We start from the raw sequence: 22,250 nt of genomic DNA, 5'->3' as shown, positions 1-22,250 counted from the left end.
TTAATTGTTATTTTAGAAACTTTTGTTTTATATGGATTGTTGAAGAACAAATTTCAACACCGCCTCGTGCCTCCATATCTCTAGGCACGGCTCTGCTAGTCTTAGTGCGGAATCCATTGTTTTCTCTAGACCATAGCGTAAACGGAGGTTCGATTAAGATCTCTGTTACGTTAAGTTTTTTTTCCAATAAAATTTCATTGTTTAAATAAAGACTGTAACTTTGGTTTATAAGAATAATAATAATAATAATGACGCTTTCAAGTCATGGACCCAAAGAAATGTTCAATTGGGTTGTGAAATCAGGGTTTATAAGAACTCGTTCGCGCCGTGGATGTACTCGTAGTCCGGCTACGTCGACGTAATCCCCCTCTCTACTGGCGAGGATATCACGATGATACTTCCCGGTGTCTCCGACCTGAGCTCGACAATGGCACCTACATTGAGGTCTGTGATTCACAAAGATAAATTCGTCAATTTGCAGATACTAAGCTTTCCGATGATTCAAATGCACAATGACTTGTGTAAGCGTAAAGCTGCATTTGCATTATCTATGAACAATGAGCACGCTTTAGGTTCGATTAGGACCGGAAAAATTTACACTACTACATAATTAGACCATAGCTGTAGAATGTCATTACTTTGTGGTGTGGATACTGATGTAGTGGTGGTCATGAAACTCAGATCACAGTTATGAAACATGTCCCGACAGACACGATTAGACTAAGTAAAACCGTCTAGTTAGGCTGTGTTGTGCATTTCTTGAAATCTTCTTTAGCCACTGTTATAGATCTCATAAAGACTCCACAACACTACTCTTCATCTCCCCCCCCCCAATTGAGTGTTACCCACCCTTTCCAAAATACGATGCTGCTTAAGTATCTTCGTTTGAAACACGTGAAAGGTGAAGTAGAGTCTACTAAGTACTCTTTGCTGTGATAAGTTTCTAGCAACATTTAGGTTTGGGCTTAGGATTTGTTCACAGAAAGCTAATTAAATGCTTTTTGATTAACATCTATTGCAAGTTTGCAACTGAGGTATCAATGCCCATGTTACCAACTACTAAGGTGACATCTTTGGTGTCTAGTTACAGTATAAATCCTCTTTTCAGTCCTGCAACTTTTTACTGACTTAGCAAATGCTCCTATATTGTGCGATGCTGACACGATCATGGCAAAGTGTGGACAATGAATGATAATCATGAAATCTTTAGAGAATAAGACTTCTGGAATATAGAGCAGATTGATTTCTTGTCCTGTGAACTTTTTTATTTCTTGTCCCGTAAACGTTTCAAGTAAAACGCGTTTTGGTTAACTAACACCAATTGCAACTGAGGTCTCAACTACTAAGGTTACATCTGGAGTTTCTGTTTACATCATACTTCCTCTTTTAGTCCTGCATCTGTTTCTCAAGCAACTTTTTATTGGCTGAGCATATGTTTCTAGATTTTGGTGCTGATGATGATTTGGGAATAACCATTCCCAAGCGTGTAAATTATAACCATGAAGTCTCTAGAGCAAAAGATATTATGTAACGGGAACATATTGTTTTCTTGTCCTGTAAACGTTTTACACCATTGGTCAGATGATTTTCGGTGTACAGGAACTTTTCGAATAACAAGTATGTCACTGTAGTGTTCTCTGATCTAACAGTGATATCTCAATTATGTGATGAGCTAGGCATATGGAATTTTTGCATATGAGAGGGTTTGGATCTCTCCCTCAGGCAGTTGCAGAGCTTCCAACATCATTGGCCTTGAGCATAGGAGATTTAATAAGATTAATATGGAGTAAACCAATTTTTATACCCACTAGCTTTCAGATCCAAAGGAAAGTAGAAGTCAACTCTCAAGAAGACTGAATAAAATATGCAACTAGTTGAAGCCTTGTTTCATAGATACTCAACCAAAGTTATGCATAAAAACTTGTCAATCCCTGCAGTTTTTAGTTACTAACAAAACAAGCCATGATCTTCAAATTCTGACTCAAGATCTAAAATTAGAATTGTTTAGGCTATGTTGTTTTCTTGAAAGTGGTGTCAATAATGCTTTTGGAATCATAAATTCTTAGTAGTTTCTTCTAGTAGTTCTGAGGAGATTTTTCTAATGTTTCTGCTCATATTGTAAATAAATCCAGATAGAGAGGCTGGATTGCAATTATCCCCTAAAAATTTGGCAAGTTGCCTAATACAAGCAATGACTAACCCATGTGTTTACTCTTAACCTCAACTTGGTCAAACTGCATTTCACATTTTCACAATTTTCTATATATACATATGTGTTTTTAACTATATTTATGTGTGTGCATTCGTATTTAAGGAGGGTTTTAGTTATATATTTATAGATAGATCACTTGAACACAATTTTCCATGTCTGAGCTTACAACCTCATGATTATGTCAAAAATGTCCCTTTTCAGCTTTATTCTTACACTTATCTACTGTCTATTTACAGTATCTTCTTCTCCTTCTCTACACCCAGATGAAGGTTTAGTACTTTCAAAGCACTATCTCATATTTATATGTGTCACGAAATTGGCCTCTCTTTGTGAACTTGATTGTGTTTCTGGTTTGCTGTCTTCGCCAGTGGAAGCCCTTAAGGATATCGCAGCAACACTGGGTGTGAAGCACTTGAACCTAAGTGAAGATCCATGTCTCACAAAGACTCTGGTAATACCTCAAGGTGTTCTGGATGAAGGACAGAACAGCACAATCAGATGTGACTGTCATTTCGATAACTACAGCACTTGTCATATCACACACTTGTAAGAAACTAACCAATCAAAAAAGGAAACTAACCATTCAAAAAAAGGAAACGAACCGTTTCTGCTGCTTATTTCTCTGGTTTTGTGACCCAATTACTCTGTACCTCATGTTCAGTGTCCTCAAGAAATCCAGTCTTCCAGGTAGACTTCCTCCGATGCTGTACAAGTTTCAGTATCTTGAATCGATGTGAGGAGGGTCTCCAGTGTTTCAACTATTTTCAATTTCTACTACTACTGCTATATTATTCTTTTGCTTGTTTTTGTAGTGACTTATACCATAATTACCTTCATGGCTCAATTCCTATGGAATGGTCCTCACTGCCTTACCTCAAATCTATGTAAATCTTTGCTCTCACGTGTCTTTATTGTTAGGAAAGTAAGAAAAGCTTCTAAAGTTACTTGAAATGTTTCTCAGCAGCTCTCTCTGCGCAAACCGCTTATCAGGAGACATTCCCAAAGGATTGGGGAAGTTTATTAACCTCACCCTTTTGTATGTTTTTTACCATTGTTTTGTTAATCTTATGAGATTACATATAAAGTTTTGTCCTTTCTGGAAACTAAATCTATTGTCCGTTTGTATGATTTTAGAACTCTTGAAGCCAATCAATTTTCTGGAACTATTCCTAAGGAACTTGGGAACCTAGTGAATCTACAAGGATTGTACGTAAGACTGTTTTTTAATCAAACAGATTCATGAGTGATTTTATCGAATATGATCCATTTGATTTTGTTTTGTTGATTCCAGAGGACTCTCTTCCAACCAACTTGTCGGAGGCCTCCCCAAGACATTAGCAAGACTAAAAAAGCTAACTAATCTGTAAGATCATCTTTCTCTTGTGTTTTTTCTTACAATACATCATCTTTTAAATGTGTTCATCATGTCTAATTGATTTTCATTCTATTGTTTACAGCATCTTAAGTGATAACCTCCTGAACGGATCGATTCCAGAGTTTATTGGGAAATTATCCCAACTTCAAAGATTGTGAGTAAAGTAACTTTCTTTTGCATTACACTTGAAAAGTTTGTAGTTTTACATTTCAATGTTTTCTGACTTGTGGTAATAACGTTGTATCAGAGAACTCTATGCGAGTGGCCTTAGAGGACCTATTCCAGACTCCATTTTTTATCTGGAGAATTTGATCGACCTGTAATTTACTTTATCTGATAATATTGTAACTTGCAGAAGCCAATGCTCTTTTCTGAAACGAAACTGTGGCGTTTACTTTTTATGCAGGAGGATCAGTGACACGGCTGCAGGATTGGGACATGTTCCTCAGATAGCTAGCAAGAGCCTCACACATTTGTATGTAATACATCTTTATGTCTCAAGTCCAGATACGATACTATGGTCAAATATATATGTTTAGACTGATATTTATAATTTTCAGGATTCTGAGAAACTTAAACTTATCAGGACCAATTCCAACCAGTCTCTGGGATCTGCCGAGTCTAATGACTCTGTAAGTCTCATGTTATATCACTACGCATCTTGTTAAAACACTGTCCAATCTCTTATGATGCCTTTCTTTTTCGGGCAGGGATCTTTCCTTTAATAGGCTGACTGGAGAAATTCCAGCATATGCAACCGCCCCGAGATACACGTAAGTCCTAAAGTGTCAAAAGGATTACCTATGCAATTGAAATGTGCTAAAACTGTTGAACTCATCTCCTGGTTTCATATTTCAGGTATTTGGCTGGAAACATGTTGTCTGGAAAGGTTGAAACAGGAGCTTTCCTTACTGCAAGCACAAATATGTATGGCCAATCTTATTTTCTAGCAGTCATATACGTCAAAATATTTCTCGGTATTACACTAATCTTTCCTTTGCTTCTTGGCTTTAATATTCATATCATAATATATGCAGTGATCTGTCCTATAATAATTTCACGTGGTCTCCTATGTGCAAAGAGAGGAAGTATGTTCTTTTGTTGTTATCTTAACCACCGCCTTTTTTCTTGTTTAACATTCGGGATGCTTTTAACATAAGTATTCATGCAGGAATATAAACACATATGAGAGCTCCCACTCAAGAAACCGTCTGTAAGAACATTTTTTCAATCTTATTAATCACTGATACTTTTTGTACTGTTATTAAATTGTTGCTCTTAATACAGAACCAGACTTCTTCCATGTTCTGCCATAAAGCAATGCCATAATTGTAGGTTCTTTTGCTTTTCTATTGATTTTCTAAAATACCCATTTTTGAGTTTCTGCCTATGAAGTGGAATTGTTTACTTTCCTCAGATAGTAGATCTCTGCATATAAACTGCGGGGGACCTAATGTAACTATCGAAAACTCTCGTGGAAAGTTTCTGTACCAGGGTGATAACTATGGACCTATAGGTTCAGCTATGAACTATCATAGCACAAACTGGGGATTCAGCAACACTGGTGACTTTATGGATGATGGAATAACGGAAGATACATACTCAGTTTCATCAGAATCTGCAGTCTCAGCAAAATATCCTGAGCTTTATCAGACAGCTAGACGTTCACCCTTGAGTTTGGCTTACTTTGCATTTTGCTTCGAAAATGGAAGCTACAACGTGAAACTCCATTTTGCAGAGATACAGTTCTCAGATGAGGAACCATACATTAGACTAGCGAAACGTGTTTTCAACATTTACATTCAGGTACATATAACCTTTTGTCGTATATTCTTTAAGAACCCCTTTTCAGAGTTTTTAGCTGATTGTTGAAGTTATAAAATTTACTATCCGTCCAGGGGAAGTTAATTTGGGAGGATTTCAACATCAGAGAGGAGGCTAATGGAACTCACAGAGAAGTTGTAAGAGAAGTAAACACTACCGTGACTGATAACACTTTAGAGATACGGCTTTACTGGGCAGGGAAAGGCACGATGATCATTCCTCAAAGAGGGTACTATGGCTCTCTTATCTCTGCGATCTCAGTCTGTCCCAGTGAGTTAAAAGTTCTGTGGAAGTAAACATCACATTTCCCTGAGATATCTTTATCCTAATTATTTACTTGTTCTTGTTTCCATTAGGTTCGGAATCTGAATGCGGTGGTATGAAGAAGAAATCTCAAGTCTTTGAGTCTTTTTATTCCTGCTTATGCCTGCATATGGGTTTATCTTTTCTCTTTGTTTTCTTCTGCCCACCTTCAGTTCCGTTGCAGATTCTTCCAGTAAAAAAAGATCATAAACCAACAAAATATCCTCTCATTCTTGGCTTAGCAGTCTCTCTTGCTTTCTTGCTCCTCGTCTTATTATGTTGGATAAAGTGTGTTAGCAATGCAAATGCAGCAGAACGAGGTACTACTTCACTTGAATCCGCTACTTAACAACTATGTAAAGTTCTGTTATCGGATATTTAGTGCTTAAATAAAGAGCTTAAGGGAGCTGATCTAATAACAGGTTCCTTCAGTTTGAGGCAACTAAAAGTTGCAACCGACAATTTTAATCCCTTGAACAAGCTTGGAGAAGGCGGCTTTGGATCTGTTTATAAGGTACAAAAAAGTCTTCAAGCTTTAGAAATCAATGTTAGTATTCTTAAAAACAGGTAAGGTGACGTTAAAGCCAAAAATTTGACAATGCAGGGACGATTACCAGATGGAACAATGATTGCGGTAAAGAAGTTATCTTCCAAATCACATCAAGGTAACAAAGAGTTTGTAACCGAGATCGGTATGATCGCTTGCCTGCAGCACCCGAATCTTGTGAAGCTTTATGGATGCTGTGTTGAGAAAAACCAGTTGCTTCTTGTCTATGAGTACTTGGAGAACAATTGTCTTTCTGATGCATTATTTGGTAAATTATCTGACTGAACCAAATTCTCTGACTGCATTCTCTTCTTTCTTGAGATTGATTGTTTGCTTGTTAACTGTCAGAGCAGGAAGAAGCAGTCTGAAACTAGAATGGAGAACAAGACACAAAATATGCGTAGGAATCGCGAGAGGGCTTGCTTTCCTTCATGAAGATTCGGCGGTTAAGATCATTCACCGAGACATCAAAGGGACAAATGTACTGCTTGACAAGGATCTGAACTCAAAGATATCAGATTTCGGGTTGGCCAGGCTCCATGAAGACGATCAGAGTCACATTACCACCAGAGTTGCTGGAACAATGTCAGTCTTTCAGTCAGTCATATACACTTGAATCCTACTTTTAATGAAAATGTTCCTGTGACAGTTATTGCTGTTATGGTTGCAGAGGATATATGGCTCCTGAATATGCAATGAGGGGTCACCTAACAGAAAAGGCAGATGTTTACAGCTTCGGTGTAGTGGCAATGGAGATTGTTAGCGGAAAGAACAACGCAAAATACATGCCAGATGACGAATGTTGTGTTGGCCTTCTCGATTGGGTACTGATTCAGTCCTTTTCTCCACAAGAACTCTGCTTTCTCTCAAATAAAAAAGGTTCTTAATTTTCAATTTCAGGCATTTATGCTGCAAAAGAAAGGGAATTTCACAGAGATTCTGGATCCAAGGCTGGAAGGAATGTTCAATGTGATGGAGGCAGAGAGAATGATAAAGGTTTCACTTATATGCTCCAACAAGTCTCCGACATTAAGGCCAAGCATGTCGGAAGTTGTAAAGATGCTTGAAGGGGAGACTGATATAGAGCAGATCATATCAGACCCTGGAGTGTATGGTGATGACTTGCGCTTCAATCCATCATCTTTGCCTTCTGATGGTATCATGTCGATTCCGTCATCCTCTGAATCTGCTTATGATCTCATACAGATCAATGATCTGTACCCACTCAGTCCTGAGTCCATTGTCTTTACTAGCTAGGGAGTTTTAAAAAAAAAAACAATGGACTTAGCTATTTTAAAATTTTGTGTCCTCTAAAAAACTTCAAAATATGTATATATGCAAACAATCGTGTATGCCATCGTTTCAAATTCTAAAAACGGATACAAGTTTCTCGAAACTTTGGATAAGTAAACCTAAGTAAGTATACTCATTCTATATTAGAACAAAAAATTATTTCGATGTTTATATATATTGGGAAAAATATAACATTTTTGGGAGTTTAGTTTTAATTAGGTAGGGCTTGAAATTAAAACTTAATATTTTGGGTAAGCAATTTGCATTTAATGTTTAAATTAATTTTCCTAATTAGAAAAACTATAGTACACATATTATGGAATGCATTATGTGATACATGATTTCAGTCTCTCTGTTCTACTTTAAACGCTACTTTTTAACTCAAAATCATACATCCACGTATGTGTAATTTTGTTTCGTCGTTTTCAGTAATTCAAATGATGACATGCAAAAATAATTTTATATTTCTGTGTAAGATCACCGAAGTTGAATAATTTTTTCTTCAGTGATCATTTCCGCCATGATTGTGGGATTAAAATGGGTGGTTCGATCTACGTTATTGACGTTGCTTCAAAGTCCAATGACATGATCTGTCAAGTGCAAAAGTGCGTTTTCATAGATAGTAATAGTATAGTAAAGATATACTCGATGTATATTCAAAAAAAAATATATCACATCACCACCATTAAAACTTTTTTGGTCATATATGTTTTGTCGCCACGCGACGACCAAGAAGACCTTAAACATAAATCAAGCGTTCACATCACCATTATACAACTTTTGGTCATATATGTTTTGTACGTAGTCGCCGACGACTAAGAAGACCTTAGAAATAAAAACTATAGATAAAATTTTATTATATGGCACTGATTGAATCTCTTTGATGGTGCAATCCTGTGACTAAGCAAACAATGTGGATTCTCTTCTCGGCTCTTGTTCTGTTATTCACCATCATCACAAGCTTCTTCGCGACTCTAACAACATCCACTTCACCAGCTTTACATCCAGATGAATGTATCAACTCAAAAGATTAATTCTTCTAATATTAAAGGTCAACAACATCAACACTTTTCCATATATGTATTTATACTCATAATTTGTGCAGTGAATGCACTTGAGGAGATAGCTACTACACTTGGCATAAAGAGATTGAACCTAAGTTATGGAGACCCTTGCCATTTAGGAACTCTAAAGATGGATGTCGTTTCGAAACCGGAGCTAGAAAACATCATTAAGTGTGATTGTTCCTTCCACAACAACACGACATGTCATATTACAGTGTTGTGAGTGTTAATCTTTATTTTGTGTTCTCTTATCAGACATATATTGACTTTTATACTAATTCTTTTTGTTGTATGTGAAAAAACACAGAATTCTCAAGTCCACGAGTCTTTCAGGAAAACTTCCGCCTGAGTTGGCCAAGCTTCTATATCTTCAGAAGATGTAAGAATTTTTTTAAAAGAATTTGTTGAAGCATAATCAAATCTGGCATCATAACACAACATATTTACATAACAGAACACGTTTATATAAGTTAGTTATTTAATCAAGGGACACAAGTTGTTCTGTTTTACAGTTGTGTCTTTAGATCAAAAATTTGTGTCTGGTCAGTTATAACACAATGGTTTCGATTCATATAAGTATAGATCGAGTACTTGTATCACAACACAATTGAGTCTGTAATACAACAAGTCATTTCAGTTTATGAATGAAATCACAAGTTCCATAAAACATAGAAACAAGTAGCTTGTTATTTTTCTTTGTGAGAGAGAAGCTTCTGCTTCTAACAGAATCCGTGATTAGTCGGAGGATTTGCACAATCCATGGTTGGTAATTTATATATCAGGGAAATTTAATGCTGAAACAACAACTCAGCCGTTATTTTAGGTCAAAATACTCAACCTCTTAATTAAACCAAAAAATTGTAGCAAAAAATAAGATTGTTTTAGCTCTTATTTTTAACAAGAGAAATACAAACAAACTTATTATGTATGTATCAAGAAAATATGAAGTACAACTTATTATTGTGTTGCTCTTGTTTGCAGAAACTTTTGCAGGAACTACCTCTCAGGCACAATCCCAGTGGAGTGGGCTTCATTGCCTTACCTCACTTTCATGTAAGCTTTCTCTCCATCTTCTCTCTCCATGATGCTTCTTCTTCATGATCCACGAGTAACTTAGACTTTTCCTCACAGCTCGGTTTGCGCAAATCGTTTGTCTGGGAATTTACCTACTGGATTGCAAAACTTTAAGAGTCTGACATTCTTGTACGTCACAAATTGTTTCCTAGCTATACCAGAATATGCCTTTTAATTTTATCTAATACTACGGTTATATGACAATTTGTAGAGGGGTTGAAGCAAACCAGTTCTCTGGCCTGATTCCTAATGAGCTTGGTTACTTAACCAACCTAACAGGATTGTAAGACCATTTACATATAATATTTTAACCATTTTTGAAAAGCCACAAGTGTTTTTAGAATGTTCTTGTGTGAAACTGGGTTTTTTTAGGGAACTTGCGTCCAATCGATTTACCGGATCGGAAGCCTTCCTATCACTCTCGGTAGACTGGTAAACCTTGAAAAATTGTAAGTTGTTGATATATATAACAATGATTGTTTCTTAAATCTTTTGGCCTTTTTAATTGGAAATGATCTGATCTTGAATATATAATCAGACTGAATTAAAGGCTAGTAGATTTATGAAGTTGATGGGTGTGTATATATCGTTGGAAACTTTGAAGGTGTTCTTTTATTGCCAATGCCACCTATAATTATATATTGACATGACACCAGTTAATTAGTACTTTTGCGTTGAGAATCTTCCTTGACTTTAGGTATGTTGTCTCTTTTTCTTTTGGTAGTGAATTGATTTGACACATGCATACGAAAGGCGTAAATAAGTGTGTGAATAGATATTCCAATATAGAGCATATATAAAGTAGTCTAAGAAGATAAGTTTAGCAAAGCTCCAAACTAGTTGTTTTTTTTTTTTGAAAAACAGACCTCTACAAATTTGATCATCATGTGTTATAGCCACTATTTTTTTTTTTGGTGGGTCCAAACTAGTTGTTTGTTTTCATTATGCAGTAGGATATGTGATAATAACTTCATTGGCATCATCCCAGAATATATCGGCAACTGGTCGCGGCTTAATAGGCTGTAAGATTGTCCATGATTGCTAATTTTAATTATTTCTCTTATAGTTTTTGTTTTTGTGTCATCTAACATGTGTCGGTTTGATATACAGAGATTTATACGCAAGTGGACTGAAAGGACCTATTCCTGATGCAGTGGCCCGCCTAGAAAATCTTACTGAACTGTAATGAACTATTTTCGATAGATTAGCCAAAGCAAAATTGAGAAGATACTGATGTTTTTAGCGGTATATTCATATGCAGGAGTATTAGTGATACAACTGGGATAAACTTCTTTCCTAATATATCTAGCAAAGTCATCAGAAACTTGTATGTGTTTGCAAATGAAGCTTAGTTATTATTATTATTATTATTATTTTTTTTTTTTTTGAGAATGTCAAATTTAAGTCTTCGTTCTCGTTTCAGGATTTTGAGGAATGCGAGTATGTCTGGCCCAATTCCTTCATACATATTCATGAAGTCGAACTTAAGAACTCTGTAAGTATTCTTTTTCATTTTTGGATGAAATGTGAAAAGAATGTAAATTCAAAGCAAGGTAGCCCAATATTCCACCTGCTGAGATGTTGGTGTGAAATATAACATTTTACATTTATTTTAGTATGACTATTATCAATTAAGTAGGCCCTTCTCCTCTTGAAAATCAGTTTCTACAGAGAGTCAATAGCTCAACTGGTAAAGATTTCTGATAAAACTAACTTAGAGGTCGTTGGTTCAAGTAACATTGCCCCATAATTTTTTTGCTATTCAAAAAAAGAGAGTCCGTTTCTAGGTGTAAATATTGATTTTCTTGGAACACATAAATAAATATCATAGAGAGACGAAATGGTGTATGACATGATCCAAATATAGGCAATATTTACTCATGATTTACATTCATACCAAAAAAAAAAAAAGTTCATTTGTTTTGTTCATGTTGTTTGCTGCAGTGACTTATCCTTTAACAAGTTGACGGGTGAAGTTCGTGGAATAAAATTAGCACCATTATATACGTAAGTACTTTCAATGTGAATATCATAGACTAATCCTTGCGGATATATAGTTTAACTTTTGACATGGTCTTACAGCTATCTGACCGGCAATATGCTTTCTGGACACATCAATTCTAGTGCCTTTCCTCAACAAGATATCTAACATGTACGTTTCAAGTTTTCTCTTGTTTCTGTGGCTTGAGAAATCTTTTGTCATGTAAACTAATATTCTAGTTGGTTTTCTACATTTGGTGAACTTCTCAGTGATCTCTCTTATAACAATTTCTCATGGTCGTCTAGCTGCCAGGAAAAGAGGTACCTACATAAATATATTTGTTAAATAATTAATCTGCTAATATAGAATTTTGACATTATGCTCTCAATATCTGTTGAATCAGTAACATTAACACATACAAGAGCTCATATATGAAAAACAATTTGTAAGTACAGTCTTGTACCTCATCATCTTACAATAATGGATTAAACTTAGTAATCTGAAAGCGTTGTGCTGATTAGTTGCCAAATTACTATGATTGGTTTTGTTATACAGAGCTGGGCTTCTTCCATGGGATGGTCCAATCAACTGTAGGAACTGTACGTACCTGTATATATTGATGTCTAACATGCATGCATTCAATACTTGACCTAAGAATTAATATTTATTGTTATTTCTACGTACTATCTCATCTTACGCTGTTAATTCCCTCCTTTTAATATTAAGAAATCAAACACCCTTTTACTTCTTTTGTTGATTGTAGATCAACGATCACTACATATAAATTGTGGTGGAGAAAGTGTTAATATTACAACCCCTCTGGGTAAAATCACTTATCAAGCTGATAACAGTGAACTCAGAGCTGCTACAAGTCAACACTTCAAAAACTGGGGAGTCAGTAACACCGGTGACTTTGGCGATGATAAGGAAGATGAGGATACATACATCACTTCAAATACTTCAGCACTATCAGGAGATTTTCCTGATATTTATAAGACTGCACGTCGATCTGCTCTCTCTCTAGTTTATTATGCGTATTGCTTGGAAAATGGGCCATACAATTTGAAACTCCATTTTATGGAGCTTCAGTTTTCAGAAGAAGACCTATATAATCGTTTAGCTAGGCGTATATTTGATGTCTACGTTCAGGTATAGCGTCACTATTTACTGAATACTTTAATATAATAATAATCTTTAAAAATAAGTTGTGGAAGATTAAAGTTCATTTGCTTTTTGTTCTTTTCTTTTGCTTGTCAGGGAGAATTGTTCTTGAGGGATTTTAACATCAACGAAGAAGCTAATGGTACTCTAAAGCCTGTTGTGAAAGAAAATAAAGCTGTTAACGTGACGGATCATATGCTAGAGATTAGGTTGTATTGGGCGGGGAAAGGGACAACCCTCATTCCCCATAGAGGAAATTATGGTCTTCTTATCTCTGCAATCTCCTTGTGTCACAGTAAGTACCCCTTTTCCTCTGCCAAGTCTCTGCTTGAGAAAACTCCGGATTCTTAAACTTTCGTATATAGCTTCTTTTCTGAGCTTCACTTTCATCTTCCTGATACTTGTTTTTTTTCTCCTGGCCATAATGTTCATCCTTCAAAAATTTCAGGTCTGGAACGACGATGTGGAGGTTGAAAAAGAAATTTAAAACTACGTTGTTAAAATTATTTTCTGTAGGTTAGTGTATATGCATGGTGTTAAGACTTTTTAGTGTTTAATGTGCAGTGGAGATTATAAAACATCAAAGTAATTATCCTCTAATTTTCGGGGCAACGGGTGCCTTGGTAACAGTACTTATTCTCTTGACTTTGGGAATATATGCTGGGAGGAGATACAGAAGAGACAATAACACAAGAGAACGAGGTACCACTTAGCAGAATCCAATTATATATGAAACCATTCTTGGTACATACGACCGATTTGTATTCGCATTAGTAATGTTATTATTTTGTGAACGTGATCACATAGACCTGAGAGCCCATGGTCTACAAACAGTTTGCTTTACTTGGAGGCAACTGCAAGCTGCAACAAACAATTTTGATGAAGCCAACAAACTTGGAGAAGGAGGTTTCGGATCCGTATTCAAAGTATGTTAAATCAGACACCGAGTTCTTCTCAAACGAAAACATGGCTTTAGTGGTTTATTGATAAATGTAACTTAATGTAGGGAGAGCTGTCAGATGGGACTATTATAGCAGTCAAGCAGCTTTCTTCCAAGTCAAGCCAAGGAAACCGAGAATTTGTGAATGAGATAGGAATGATCTCAGGTCTGAATCATCCAAACCTTGTCAAGCTTTATGGTTGTTGTGTCGAGAAGAAACAATTGCTGCTAGTTTATGAGTACATGGAAAATAACTCTCTTGCACTTGCGTTGTTTGGTAATTTAAAGTCGCTCAGCTTTTTTTTTGTTTTAAATATGTTTTGAGTCTAATTAAAGTGTACGCATATGTTATTACATGTAAAGTGATATGGTTTCTCCTTGGTTTACTTCCATTACCAGGAAAGAGCTCCCTCAAACTAGACTGGGCAGCGAGACAAAAGATCTGTGTGGGGATTGCACAAGGCCTTGAATTCCTCCACGAAGGATCGATGATCAAAATGGTTCACCGTGACATAAAAGCCCCTAATGTGCTCCTAGACACCGACCTTAATGCAAAGATATCTGACTTTGGATTGGCTAGGCTCCATGAAAATGAAAACACGCATACAACACCAACGTTGCAGGAACCATGTAAGTAGTTTTGCATAAACACACCCATGACACAGAAAACATAATAGTTTGGTACAAGTTCTAAATATATCTTAATTTATTTTATGCTGTAGTGGGTATATGGCTCCAGAATATGCGTTACAGGGTCACTTGACAGAGAAAGCAGACGTGTACAACTTCGGAGTTGTGGCAATGGAAATTGTTAGTGGAAAGAGTATTACAAAACAGCTGGGAAGTGCTGATAACGTCTCGCTTATTAATTGGGTAACTGGAGTGTTTATGTTTCTCTTTCCCAATTAATAGTTGAATCTGTGATTTCTTTTACCATTAAGTTGTTCACATCAAATCTCAGGCGCTGACCTTAGAACAGAGAGGGGACATAATGGAGATCGTAGATCCGTTGCTGGAAGGTGAATGCGACAGCAAAGAAGCAACGAGGATGATCAAAGTTGCTCTTGTTTGCACAAATGCAGTTCCTTTTTTTAAGGCCATTGATGTCTGAGGCTGTGAAAATGCTCCAGGGAAAGATGGAAATAACACAGGTTCTGTCAGACCATGCTGTGTATGTACACGACTTGAACTTCTCAAAGCTGATGGAGACGACACCAGAAAAATCGTCGACGTCTGGTTATGATCTGTATCCACACAACACAGAATCCACAACTCTAAACTCCACAGTAGAGTTTTCTTCCTCGTTGCTTCAGACATCAATGGCCTTAAAAAAGAGACAAAGGTTGTGCATATTGCCTTTGTCTCTTGTGAGTTTTGAGGGGTTTGTGGATCTCATATCTTATTAACTAATAACTACAAAGTCATACAACTAAAAGTTGTATGAAACCTTATATTAGCTAGAATGTTTGTAGAATAATAGTATCTTTCGATGAAAGTTTCTTGTGTTTGCTGTGATTTTCCTTTTTGAATGGAATTTTTTACCAAGAGCCAATAGCTCAGGTTACAATGAATGCGACCTTAGACCTGAGATGAAAGTTACAAGAGTTTGAATCACACTTTGGGCTATGAACTAGGAAGGGAGGGCGAGTGGCTAACCAAACCACAAGGTTAGGTCATCGTCGTAATTATAGTCTCCTCTGTTTCGGATGGAGTTATGTTTTTATCGATGAGTTTTGCAAGACGAGATGTATTGATCTTTCTCTCCATGTGGCTGAGTCAGCTGGCATCAAATGGGAAAAGGGAAGTTGAACAATATTTTAACCAAATCAAGAATGTCTATATATAACTGCATCAATTCAATTTTATATCTTGTATTGGTGCAAATTAACTAAAGGCTTTGAAAAAGAGAAAAATTATATTGCATTTGGTGTTAAACAAAGGGATATTTGGAGTTTTAGTACGTTTTTGGAAAGTAATGGGAAAAGTGTACGTTTCTAATCTCTATATTAGTAAAAGAGAAGTACAAACTGAATTCGGACCGGGTCAAAATTAGAAAATTACCCGAAATCAACCAAATTGGATTCGGGTCAGAAATATCCGTTTCGTTTATAATGGGTTATCGGGTTAGAATCTGAAAATTTTGCAATATTTATTTAAATTATACTCCTAAGGAAAACGAAACAAACATTTCAAATAAAAAAACCATATTAATTACGAAAATCAAATATTGGTTTTCCTATTATTTAGGAAACCCATATATATAATTTTTTTAGTAAAATCATATTTCGTATTTAGAAAATAGCATATTTCTTATATGACTAAAGTTATTAATAACAAATTAAGAAAAAATATAAATTTTACTACGAAATAATTCAATAAAAAATCTTTAATTTTTTGAAAACAGAATATATTTTAAATTTTTTTTAAAAATTTACAAAAATAATATTAAGTTTGTTATAAAATTATCTCTGTAATTCTAATAAAGTACATAATAATGATAATGTAATTTATCTACACCATCAAATAGAAAATAATTTAATTATATGATGATTTTAAGTTTATAAACCATTAGATAACCTTTAATGGATTATCGTTTAAACAAACTTACCATAATTAAAATGTATAAATATATTTTTAATTTTTGATTTAAGGGAAATATCTTAGAAGATCAATTTAAATTTAGCACTCCCCAAATATATATATTTGAATCCCAAAAACCTTTAATATTAATTATTCGAAGAAGAAAACTAACCATATTTAAATATTGTTTAGAGATAATAAGGAAATCTAAATAAAATCAATCACCCTAATAATTAGCACTTTACATAAGTCACATAACTACTCGAAAATTCAATAAATAATCTGATTTTGATATTTTTGGGAACAATAGTGTATAATTTGATTTCAAATCTACAAACTAACCAAAAATGAAAGTAAATTTTCAGTTACACGTAATAGTTTACAAAATCATATCACAATAGTTATTATATTTGCAAGTATAATCTTAATTTGAAATATGTTGAAAAAAAAACTTATTCATAAATATAGATTTCGATTTTTTTGGAAACTGAGCATATCTCGAATCTATATTTAAACATTTGATTCACAAATATATTATTAAGATCATATTTATAACAGTGTTAATTAACCCTAAATATTGAAACCAACTTTATTTATCCTATAAATATAGAATTCGACTAACATATTCACTCCTCACTAATCATTGAAAGTTTTCTATTTTTATTGATCTTTTTAACTGATGTCGAAACTATGATTGTTGCATGGTTTCAAACGCGATATACATGTTTCTTGAATCACTTCAATGAAACATATGATGCTTTTTGAATCTTCTTTTTTTGATAGGAATGATTTGCTCATGTGTCAATCTGTTAGTTTTTATATAAAGACCAATTATTTTTTTCTTTGGTCATGATTTGTTGATAGATTATGTTTAACTTGGATACAAAAATAAATCTCAATGTTTCCAAAAATAATATGGATTTATAAATAAAAAAAAATACAAATTTGAATGTAGCTTTTGTTTTTATGTGCTTCAATTTGACAGATAAACACATTTCACGGCCATATATTTTAATGCCTCTTAACATATTTTTCAAAAATATTAAGAACAGATTTGACTTTCTTTTGCATGAATGAGAGAAAGGGAGACATGTTGGCTGAGATAAGATAATTGTTGATAGAAGGGAGATAATTTGATATATAAGCTCATTGAGATTTGATATTACCAAATTTTTTTTAATTCTACTATTTTATCCAAACCCATTACACAAAGATATGATTTAATATGATTGATAATACAAAAATTTATATGTCGTATATGTCCGCAATTATTCCACTACGCTGTAGCACGAGTGAGATCCTAGTTCATAATTATACAAATAGTCAGTCTCTCACACGGTAGCAACCTGAGACTCTAGCTATGTTTTTTTTTTCATTTTTTTTTTGAGCATACGCCTCATGTTTACTTACTCAAATACTTGATAATTTAGTGTTTTTTTTTTCTAATTTCTTTTCAGATATAAAAAATCTATGTTTTTTCTTTATAATTTGATATGCATATTGTTTGATAATGTTAAATATTTTTTACAAATTTTATATTCGTACAACTTATTAACTGTACAGACATCTGAAAACCTAAAAATTAAACAAATTACATACTTAATAATGTTTACAAATGATAATGTGTACATATATCTACACAGAACCATTACATGTATAAATTTTGATATGAATATATATTTGATAATGTTGTATTCGTATACTTTATTAGCTGTACAGACATCTGAAAACATAAGGAATTAAACAAATTTACATCTGTACACTTAATAATATGTATATATGGTAATGTGAACATATGTCTGTATAGAAACATTATATATATCATTTTTGATATGAAAATAATATTTGAAATTACTAAAACAAAATGTATATATATATAGACATTTGTACTGAACCATTGCATATATTATTTTTGATATGAAAATTTATTTGAAATTACTAAAACAAAATGAATGTCAAATTATAAAGAAAAAAACATATATTTTTTCAATCTATTTTCTTAAAAATAAATATTATTAATTAATAAATATTTAAATTGTTAAAGATAATGAGATGTGATGAAAATAATAATATTGTTATAAAACATAACGCAAAATATAAAATTATTATATTATATATGTGCAGTGTATGTACGTATGTATAATAGTATAAGTATAATAATATATACTACTATAATAAAGGGAGAGAGCGAGAGTTAAGATAAAGAATTATTATCTCTTATTGTTGTGTTGTGTTAGAATGAGCAAAACTAACACATATATATGGTAATTACTTGACGAGGAAGTAAAAGATGAAGGGATAACTACTACAAATAGATATATATCACTAATAGATAAGTATATATGTAAATGGATAAGATTAAAGTTACTTAGAGTAGAAGTAATGTGATGGATAATCACAAGTGTTATTATCCGGTTTATAACACTCCCTCTTAATTATCCATCAATAATCACAAGTGCTATTATCCGGTTTATAACACTCCCCCTTGATTATCCATCACCAATTACTTATTTTGTATTGCATTGTTAAAAACCTTATCATAGAAAAACTATATAGGATAAAAACCATGATAAGGGAAAAAGAGTACAATATCACAATCTCCCCTAGAATAGAAGAGTTTTTTTCTCTTCATAGGTTTCGCAGATAACTTATATCGATCATTCTTTCATTCGAACAAACAAGTCTACCTTTTTTTCATATCTTCCGTAGATGATCGATATCGATCATTCTCTTCATTCTTCTGATCTAGTCGATATAGGACAAAGATTTTGAAGAGAGATAGGCCTTCCCCATTGACATTCTTCTTTGAGGTCGATCTTCTGCATGTTATTTGTTGCCTCGTTAAAAACCTTATCATGGAAAAACCCAGTACGATAAAAACCATAATAAGGGAAAAAGAGTGCAGCCACGCGAATCATCATATTCTCCCCTTGGAAGTATCATCTTCAAAAGATGCATTTTGATCTCTGAAGATGCATTCTGAATTAGGTAGTCGGAATTAACTAGTTGATGTTGATCGAACCCTTGGTTCGAAGTTCTTTGTCAACATGTTACGAGGCTCCCGTCTTAGGCGGGTAACTATTGGTTGATGTTCGGACATCATCTGAGCCATTAGGGATTTTCGATATGGCATATGAAGCACAACTATTTTGGCATGACTTGAATAAGCGATAACCAAAAAGTCTATCACTGAAACGTCACAAAGTCGTTGTTTTGCGATATATCTTGGTACTGATCCGATATAAATCTTCCATCTGCAAAACCAACTAAACCAAACTTGGGAGTTCCAAAATATATTAAGCCCAAGTTAATCATACCTTTGCAATAGAAGATATTTTTTAACTCATACTCAAAATCTACTCATAGAGAATGAGTTATATGCTGCAAAAAGATTAGTAGAAAATGCTATGCATAATTCATAAAATATATAAATACTCGTCAGCATTTATATATGATCTTACATGAGTATATATATATATATATGTATTTGACTTCCTTTAAAAGTGACTAGTATAACATCTATCATATCTATTTCGATAGATGTTTAATTTGGAATATCTGGAGACATATTTGTCTTTCCAAGATCTTTCATTCCATATAACTCTTCCAGAGTTTTGATGATGTTCAAAATCATCACTGTTATGAGTTCTCGAGAACATAATTATGATATCATATATATTTCGGGGTAAGCTCTTCAAGCATCCATGAGGCATATTTCAAGTCATTCATATAGCATCCATTTTGTTTGATAAGGTATTTTAACAAAACATGGCGTGACACACCATTTCGTTGTATCATTATAAGTTTATAACCTTTTGATGCTTGGACCACTAGTCCAAAAATTACTCGTCTTTCATACGAGTTTAATATAGACTTGATTAGCTTTTTATTGGCCAATATATATCTCTATACGCTCACAGATCGGAGATTTATGATTCTCATTAATCACATTGCCCGATTTAATATTTTTATTGTTGACATTATGTCTTTGGTTCCATATTTCCCGTAATGACATGGTTAATCGAGATCTCTTTAATCATTATATAAATGATTTTATATAGGTACATGATTTCATTATTAACCATATCAGTCGGTTTCTCTACTCTTGAGGAGTATCTTGCTCCTCTTTAGGAGTCTATGTGCTCTTCTCAGGGAGTCTATTAGCTCTTCTTTAAGAGTCTATCTACTCCTCTTTAGGAGTTCATTTGCTCCTCTTTTGAGAGTATAAGTCTCTTTTTAATTTGCTCCTTTTTCTTTTCGAGGATTTTATTTATCTTAGGAACCAAAGTAGTCTATCACGTTTCTTGTGTGTCATAGACTTAGTATGTCATCTGTCAGAGACATATTTTATTGGAGCATTTCTAGCTGGGATGTGAGATTTCTTAGAACTACAAGTTCATATTCATTTAAGCGAGGATCAATATGAAATCTCATCCATCAGCTTTTTGCATTTGATTTGCAATAAACATTTTGAATAGTGGTCTTTTGAACTTTTGAACAATCAATTTCATATTTATAATATTCATTTGTTCAAAGATCCAAGCTATTCTATGATTTCCCCATAGTGATGGGATCTTTATCATCCAACATGATGATATGCAAATCTTGCAATAAGCACATCTCTCATAAGATGGCTTTAACATTATTAGAACAGAGATTCATCTCCCGCATCTATATATTTCATCATCTGTGGATGATATTTTTTATGCGGTGTAGAGGAGCATTTTAAAATATATATCACACACCTATAAGATTCAAAATGAGAAATATTTGATCTTCAACCGTGAATATATAACATGGGAGAAATATTTCTTTATAAATATTGGCCTCATATATAATATTGACTACATGCAAAACTGCATGTTCCATGTTTTGACATGGAAATTAAATCACCGGGAACCGTTTTGTAATATCTTGCGGTTGCACTATAAATGATTATATAGCTCATTTTAAGAGTGAACATCATGGATGTTCCACTTTATCACATGCGACATATATATGTGATAAACTAAAAGATATAACTTCACCAAAGTTATATTGCTATAAGGTGTCAAATTCACTAAAGTTTATCTATTATCGATAGATATGTATCACTAATGGATAAATATATACATAAATAGATAAAATTAAAGTTACTTAAGAGTAGAAGTGTGTCATGGATAATCACGTGTTATTATCCAGTTTATAACAAATATATATTTTTCTTTTCTTTCTTATGTCCCACTCTTCTCTCTCACACATTCAGACATCCATACCCTACTTTGCCACTTTTCTCTCTCACACACGTTTCCAATCACCTTCTCTCTCTATTTTACTGTAGCTATTAGACAAAAAGCAGATGTACATTTTCCTAGGTTGCACGGAATCGCCGGTGAAGCTCCGATTCTCGCTCTAGAATCGGAATCGGAAGCGGAAGCGGTCAGAATCGTTGGGAAGCGCAAGGAAATCGCGATTCTTAGAAAAGGTGATTGGAAACGTTTTAGAATCTTCGATTCGATGATGGAAACGTGATTGATTATAAATCGGAATCGTAAATGGTTTTTTGTCGTTGATCCAAAGGAAGAAGATGATTTAGAGGGGGGTATTGGATGAAAGAATTTGATTGAATAGATTTGAAGACATAAACAATAGATTTTCAAGTATTCTAAAAGCTTTCAAATCTTTCTCGTTAATTCTATCAATTATATTTTGCAGCACTTTAATAGAATAAAAGAGAGTTTTTAACAGAATTGAAAAGATATCAATTCCACTAATTTCTCTATTTCTTTTTTCACCACGTTAACAAAAAAAAAAAGCAAACTGAGCATCACGAGCACACAACAACCTTAGCAGAAATTGCAGGCACCAAAAAAGCAAACACGTTGTCATCTTTCGTTCATGAGAGTAAAGAGATCGA

The 22,250-nt window shown here is 33.9% G+C and overlaps 1 protein-coding gene and 1 pseudogene across 5 annotated transcripts; both read left to right on the top strand.

The window, feature by feature from the left end:
* Positions 1,923-7,657, top strand: LOC104776999 (probable LRR receptor-like serine/threonine-protein kinase At1g29720). 5 transcript variants are annotated; one of them, XM_010501179.2, is made up of 25 exons: positions 1,923-2,481; positions 2,581-2,758; positions 2,874-2,945; positions 3,025-3,096; positions 3,174-3,248; positions 3,347-3,418; positions 3,504-3,575; positions 3,670-3,741; positions 3,835-3,906; positions 3,994-4,062; positions 4,148-4,219; positions 4,298-4,360; positions 4,446-4,514; positions 4,625-4,675; positions 4,759-4,800; positions 4,875-4,918; positions 5,005-5,393; positions 5,486-5,681; positions 5,768-5,788; positions 5,888-6,034; positions 6,137-6,228; positions 6,319-6,529; positions 6,615-6,846; positions 6,932-7,085; positions 7,162-7,657. In XM_010501179.2, exons 1-25 carry the CDS (start codon positions 2,385-2,387, stop codon positions 7,516-7,518), a joined length of 2,991 nt encoding a protein of 996 aa, XP_010499481.1. In that variant the 5' UTR covers positions 1,923-2,384; the 3' UTR covers positions 7,519-7,657. The 5 variants fall into 5 exon arrangements, with proteins under 5 accessions (XP_010499481.1, XP_010499483.1, XP_010499485.1 ...); XM_010501181.2 differs by having other exon boundaries at positions 1,924-2,481; positions 3,177-3,248; XM_010501183.2 differs by lacking the exon at positions 1,923-2,481 and having other exon boundaries at positions 2,693-2,758; positions 2,874-2,899; positions 3,177-3,248.
* On the top strand, positions 8,388-15,388 carry LOC104778946 (annotated as a pseudogene).

The sequence above is a fragment of the Camelina sativa genome, chromosome 3, assembly GCF_000633955.1.
Source record: "Camelina sativa cultivar DH55 chromosome 3, Cs, whole genome shotgun sequence".
NCBI classification, from domain to species: Eukaryota; Viridiplantae; Streptophyta; class Magnoliopsida; order Brassicales; family Brassicaceae; genus Camelina; species Camelina sativa.
The sequence above is the reverse complement of the archived record's forward strand: the minus strand, read 5'-3'. Positions and strand labels throughout refer to the sequence as shown.

Excerpts from the sequence above, each read along its gene's own strand:
- LOC104776999 (XM_010501179.2), top strand. The coding sequence starts at position 2,385 with ATGATTATGTCAAAAATGTCCCTTTTCAGCTTTATTCTTACACTTATC. Across the intron at positions 3,907-3,993 it reads CTGGAGAATTTGATCGACCT|GAGGATCAGTGACACGGCTG; the intron begins GTAATTTACTTT and ends CTTTTTATGCAG. Across the intron at positions 4,919-5,004 it reads CATAAAGCAATGCCATAATT|ATAGTAGATCTCTGCATATA; the intron begins GTAGGTTCTTTT and ends TACTTTCCTCAG.